This window comes from Myotis lucifugus, unplaced genomic scaffold (genome assembly GCF_000147115.1).
Source record: "Myotis lucifugus unplaced genomic scaffold, Myoluc2.0 scaffold_2970, whole genome shotgun sequence".
NCBI lineage: Eukaryota > Metazoa > Chordata > Mammalia > Chiroptera > Vespertilionidae > Myotis > Myotis lucifugus.
In genome coordinates, this window is record NW_005874018.1 from 15,799 (window position 1) to 22,280 (window position 6,482).

A 6,482-nucleotide genomic window follows, 5' to 3' on the forward strand; every position below is an offset into this window, starting at 1 on the left:
GAATGCGGGCGGGGTGGGGGGGCAGTGGGCAGAGGGGTGGGATTGCACAGGCCTGGAGCGAGGGCTGGACTGGAGAGGCCGTGCAGGACTAGGAGCAGGGACAAGGGAGCGTCCATCTGGTGAAGTGACCATCATGAGACCCTGCGTGCCAGGTAGTCAAGCTTGGACTTGACTTCTATGTCCTGCCCGGACACCATCCATCAGGGAGCTGACTCAGAGAGCTGGGCCCAGGGGAGCCATGTTGCGGAGACTTCCTCTGAGGGATGAGCAAAGCTGGCCCCAAGCGAGGAAGGGACGGCCCAGGGTCACACACTGGGTGTGAAGGGATGGGGAGGGGACAGGGTTAGCTGCTCTGCCCCCCCTCACAGACCCCCCGTCTCTTACTCCCCCTCCTCAGAGAAGTCTTGGGGCTGGTGGACATGGTCGCCCTGGAGAACGGGGAGCTGGGGCCCCTCCTGTCGCCTGGCACCGTTCGGGGCTTGGAGGATGAATGTGTCACAGATGTTAAGGTATTGGGGGGATTCAGGAGGGGGGGCACTCTGCCGGGAGGGAGGGCTCGCACTGGGCCTGGGGCCTCTCCATCTCCCTTTTCCCTTTGCGGACTCTGAGCTCTGTCCATGCACATCCACACGGACCACGGCTGTCTTAGGTTCAGTGTTGTAGTCTAGGCACCCAGCTGGGCCTAGAGACACCCAGTGACGGTTCAATGCGTTCAGACATGCAAATCTCAGAGCGAGAGGAAGTCAGACACCGAGCCTCCCCTCACGGAGCCAAAGACTCACAGAAGGAGGCGCCGAGGCGCCTCTGCGTCCGTCCGTCCGTCTGTCCGTCTATCCCGGCAGGACGGATAGTGAACCTGGTTTATAAGTGGCTGGGCCGGACCCCACCCAGCAGGTGGCCTCGGGGGGTTTCCTACCTGAATATCGGGTCCTGCCTCGGCCACAAAAATCAGAGTCTTTGCAACTGGAGAGGGGAGACCCTTAGACTTGAACATGTCTAGATTGTCAGAGTCCCCGAGTTGAAGGTCAACGTTGGACCAGAGAGTCAGAGATGGGTCAACCTTAGAATCACAGAGCCTGGGAATTTTTGAATTCCAGAATCTGACAATCTTGAATTTGTTTTTTGTTAAACCTGAGAGCAGAGCCTTAGGGCCATGAAATAGTGAGAGTTGACCCTTAAGCCCTCCGGCTCAGCGGTCGCCAAGCTTTCGGACCTCACGGACCACCAGTGGCCCGCGACCCCGGCTGGCAACCGCTGCTCTGGGTAGTGAGTAGACAGAGGAAGCTTAAAACCAGCTCTTAGCAGCAAGCTCCATGTCGTGGTCTGAGCAGTGGGAAGGGCTGGAGGTTTTCTGGTCCAGCTTCCTCCCGCGTAACTTTGAGGAGCTCCCTGGTGGAATCCAGACCTGCTCGAGGCCAAGGTGCGGGGATCATGGTGGGAGAGAGCGAGGGAGGGGCTCCCAGGCACCCCTGACTCTGCCTCCCCCACCTCCCCGCGCAGGCCCAGACTCGGGCAGCCCTGCTCCGGGCGCTGCAGGAGGACGAGGAGCACTGGGCGAGCCCGGAGGACCTGCCGAGCACCCTGGCCCAGGACGTGTGTGAGGTAGGGGCGGGGAAGGGAAAGAGAACCAGCTGGGCAGTGCCGGGTGGGAAAGCGGGGCCTCGCCCCCTCCTCACCCCTCCTCACCCCCCCCCCACCTTGCAGCTGCTGGAGGAGCACACAGAGCGGGCGCCCCGCATCAGCCAGGAGTTCGGGGAGCGGATGGCCCACTGCTGCCTGGGGGGGCTGGCAGAGTTCCTGCAGAGGTATGGGGGGCTGGGGGCAGGGCGCAGGTTGGGGGGTGCATCAGAGTCCGGGATGCAACAGAGGGAGGGGAGAGATAAAAGGGAAGAACCAGGCAGGATGGGCAGGGGTGCCTCAGTGGGGATCACAGGCTTTGCTGGGCTCAGTGCCCGCAAGGACCCTAATCCATCAGTGTTCCATCTGTCATCTGTCATCCGCCCCCCTCCTCCCCAGCTTCCAGCAGCGCGTGGAGCGGTTCCATGAGAGCCCAGGAGTCCGGGAGCTGCCACCTGAGACCTATATCAGCAGGACCATCTCCCTGGTCAACTGCGGGCCCCCCCTGAGGTGAGAGCGCCCACAGTGTGCGGGGAAGAGGCCATTCCCGGGGGGCGAGCTGCACTGCGTGCCCAGATCCTGGAGAGGCAGGGGCATGGGCCCTAGAAACATAAAACCTGGGACTCCTGGAAGTGACCAGGGTTAGGCGTCATCCACCCCGGAGTGCTGGGATTCCAGAACCCGCTCTAAGAATTCCAGGCTTTTATTTACCTTCTTCTCGTACTTCCCTTTTTCATTAACCTAAAACAGGGAAAATCCTATGCCCGCCGCATTCTCCCCCCGCCCCCACTTAGAGGCAACCAGTTATTGCTCATGTCTCCATATCTTTGCAGAGATAGTTCATATATTTACCAGTGAACAGATATAAGTTAATGTGTATGTGCACATATACTGTATACACGTCATACATATGCGTATATGCATATGCACATCTCCTACCGCATACATGCAAATATATTTAAATATATGCATACCTATTCCTTTTCCTTTACAGTGGTTCTCAACCTTCTGGCCCTTTATATGCAGTTCCTCATGTTGTGACCCAACCATGAAATTATTTTCGTTGCTACTTCATCACTGTAATGTTGCTACTGTTATGAATCATAATGTAAATATCTGATATGCAGGATGGTCTTAGGCGACCCCTGTGAAAGGGTCCTTCGACCGCCAAAGGGGTCGCGACCCACAGGTTGAGAACCACTGCTTTAAGACCATGTAAATGGTAGTATAGAAAAAACACCCTGCCCCTTTAACAGCTTGGAGATCTTTCTGTTCGCTCACAAAGAGTTCCCACATTCCTTGTTCATATCTGAACTGTACCCCACTTCTTGGGTGTGCCCGCCTTTATTTGATCTGTCCCCACTGGGGGGATAGTTGGCTCCACTCTTTTTTTTTTTTCATTTCAGAGAGAGGAAGGGAGAGAGAAATATCAGTTGCCTTCCGCATGTGCACTGATTGGGGGGGCGAGGGGGGGAGAGGATCAAACCCCGAAACCTGGGTACGTGTCCTGACCAGGAATCGAACCTGCCACCTTTTGGTACGGACGACACCCCAACCAACTGAGCCACCGGCCAGGGCTGGCCCCACTCTTTTGCAGAGAAACGCCTGGCACATCTGTCAACTCCTATGAGCACAGGGACTCCAGGATTCACTGGGATTTGGGCAGGGAGTGCCAAACTGCCCTCAGGCCTCTCGGCTTTGGAGGGTCATAGAGTGCTACGATGTCAGAAAGTGAGCCCCAGCCAGTTTGGCTCAGTGGATAGAGCGTTGGCCTGCGGACTGAAGGGTCCCTGGTTCGATTCCGGTCAAGGACACATGCCCCGGTGACGGGCTCGATCCCCAGTAGGGGGCGTGCAGGACGCAGCAGATCTATGATTCATCGATGTTTCTATCTCTCTCTCTCCCTCTCTGAAATCAATAAAAAAATAAATTTTAAAAAAAGTGAGAAGGGTGGAATTTGAGAACCATAGATGTTTAGCGTCACAAGCTTTGAGAATGGAGACCTCCCCACTCTCACCGAGAGGAACAGACCCAGAGAGAGACTCCTTTCCTCCCACAACACCCCCTGGGCCCCCATTCTTTCCACAGAGCCCCCCAGTTCCCCAGCCGCCAGATAGCCCCTACTATCTCCCAGGCCCCAGGCCCTCCCCAGAGCCCTTGACTCTCCCCAGCACCTCATCTTTCATCCCTGTGTCCCACAAAACAAGGTCTATTTAAGGAGGGAGACAGGTCCAGGCAGTTGGGCTGAATGTTGGGGTTCCCGACCGTTGGCTTCACTGATCCCCACAGGGCTCTGGCGGAGCGCCTGGCCCGGGTGGGGCCCCCTGAAAGTGAGCCTGCCCGGGAAGCCGCCGCCAGCGCGCTGGACCGCGTGACCCGGCTCTGCCACCGGGTGCTGGCCGACCTCCTGTTCCAGGAGCTGCAGGTGAGCAAGGCGGAGGGCTGGGTGGGGCCCTGCCGGGACAGGGGAGCACACCTCCCCCTCATCCCCGGTTCCTTTCAGCCCATGACTCAGTGTTTGGGAAGCAGGCGGGGGAGGGGTGGGGGTGATGGCCATGTCTGGGCCATTTGGGGGACAGAGGGGATACAGGAAGGAAGAGGTGGGAGGATATGTTTAAGATGAGAACAGAGAGCCCTCGCCGGTTTGGCTCAGTGGGTAGAGCGTTGACCTGCGGAATGAAGGGGCCCAGGTTCCATTCTGGTTAAGGGCACGTGCCTTGGTTGCAGGCTCCATCCCTGGCCCTGGCCAGGCATGTGTGGGAAGCAACCAATCGATGTGTCTCTCACATCGATGTTTCTCTCTCTCTCTCTCTCTCTCTCTCTCTCTCTCTCTCTCTCTCTCTCCCCCTCCCTTCCACTATCTCTAAAAATCAATGGAAAAATATCCTCAGGTGAGGATTAACAAACAAAAGACCAGCAGGAGGGGCCTTGGGGGTTGGGTTGAGCCCCTCCCCCCAACCAGGTCCCCCACATGCCTGCCCAGCCTGCCCTAGACCCTAGAGCCCATTCACCTTGTCTGGGCTCCTGTGCGGAGGGGGCTGGGTTCAGAGGTGGGTGAGAGTATGTGGGGAGGCTGGTGGGAATGAGACTGAGGCGCATGATTGCAATGCATGTTCAATCTGATGAGCATGTCCCTCCTCTGTTCAGAAGCCCCCAGAGCTCCCAGCTCACGCAGGACAAGAGCCGGAGCCCTTGCCCTGGCCGCCAAGCCCTGCACGGTCTCTCCCGTCCCTCCCTGATCTCACCTGTCCCGCGCTCCCCCTGACTCCACTCCAGCCACACCACCCCCTGCTGCTCCCGCACAAACAGGCCTGCGCACTGCCCGCTGGGCCACTCTTCCCGCCAGTGGCCACATAGCTCCCTCTCTCACCTCTTTTGACGTCTTGACTCAGATGTCACCTTCTCAGTGAGATCTCCCTTGACTGTCCGTTTAAAACAGACTCCCACCCTGGCTGGGTAGTTCAGTGGGTAGCCCAGCTGGTTGGTGCGTCATCCCAATATGCCAAGGTTCAATGCCTGGTCAGGGCACATCAACCAATCAGTGTATAAATCAGTGGAACAACATCTCTCTCCCTCTCTCTCTCTCTCTCTCTCTCTCTTAACTCAATAAATAAAAATAAAATAAAATCCTTTCCTCACTTCTTTTTTTTTTATAATTTCTTTTATTTATTTATTTATTTTTATTATTTGTAAATCCTCACCTAAGGATATTTTTCCATTGATCTTAGAGAGAGTGGAAGAGAGAGGGAAAGACAGAGAGAAATATTGATGTGAGAGAAACATATTGGTTGGTTGCTTCTTGCACAGGCCCCGACCAGGGTCTGGGCCGGGGAGAAGCCCACAACCTGGGCATGTGCCCTTGACCAGAATCAAACCTGGGACCCTTCAGTCCGCAGGCCGACGCTCTATCCACTGAGCCAAACCGGCTAGAGCTCCCTTCCTCACTCTTGCTCTATTGGTCACCAAAGCACCTACGGCCACCTACCATGCTGTATCTTTTGGGTTTGTTTTTTTTTTATCTGTCTCTTCCCACTGGAATGCTAGTTTCTCAAGAGTGAGGATTTGTTGGAATGTTTCTAAAATAACTGCTTATTACGGAAAATTTCAAACATACACAAAACTAGGCAGAATGACAGAATGACCTTCTGCGGACCCATCTCCCAGCTCCAGCAAGTCAGCCCGGGGCCAGGCTTGTTTATCCCCCTGCCTCCTCCTGCCGTGGCTCCTTTTCCCGCAGACCCTTGACATCTGTCACCATCCATCAGCCCCGCAGCTGCATCTCCAGGAGATAAGGCGTCCTCGCTAAACAAACAGAACCACAAAACCAAGTTTGTCCCCGACACAAAGAACAATAACTCTTCATGTCATCAGACGCCACACCGCTTTCAGATCCTCTGACCTTATGATGATCAAGTGTTTGTTTGTCTCCTTCTGCTCTGTGTCCCCAGTGATCCACCCAGGGCTGGGCCCACAGGAAGGCTCAGAGAGGGTTTGCTGAGTGACTAAATGAATAAGTATGTGGATGGAAGTGCGTGTGGGGATGCTGGGAAGAGGATATAGTCTTTGTTCCAGGCCCCGCTACTCGCTTGCAGGCAGGGGGGCCTTGGCTAAATTGCTGGTCCTCTCAGGGCCGCTATTTAGACAGAGGGACAGGAGTTCCCGGCTTCCCAGGGGCTGTGAGGAAGCAATAGGACTGTGGCCACCAGTGCTTGGCTTGGGTCTGGCCCATGGCATTGGCCATCGTTATTTTCATAAATGTACAGACTTCGTAGCAACAGTGACATGTACCATTCACACCAGCTTTTCAACAAAAGCCCACAGGCACCCATTTCTGGAGGTTCAGAAAACTGGGCTGCTGTCAGGAG

General features: G+C 55.9%; 1 protein-coding gene across 1 annotated transcript; it reads left to right on the forward strand.

The window, feature by feature from the left end:
- Positions 1-397: 397 nt before the first annotated feature.
- EXOC3L2 (exocyst complex component 3 like 2) lies at positions 398-4,042 on the forward strand (the record flags this gene model as incomplete). Its single annotated transcript, XM_006108651.3, has 5 exons — positions 398-509; positions 1,501-1,602; positions 1,705-1,805; positions 2,017-2,127; positions 3,907-4,042. Coding segments are annotated over exons 1-5 (540 nt in total), but the record flags the coding sequence as incomplete, so codon positions are not given.
- Between the last annotated feature and the right edge of the window lie 2,440 nt (positions 4,043-6,482).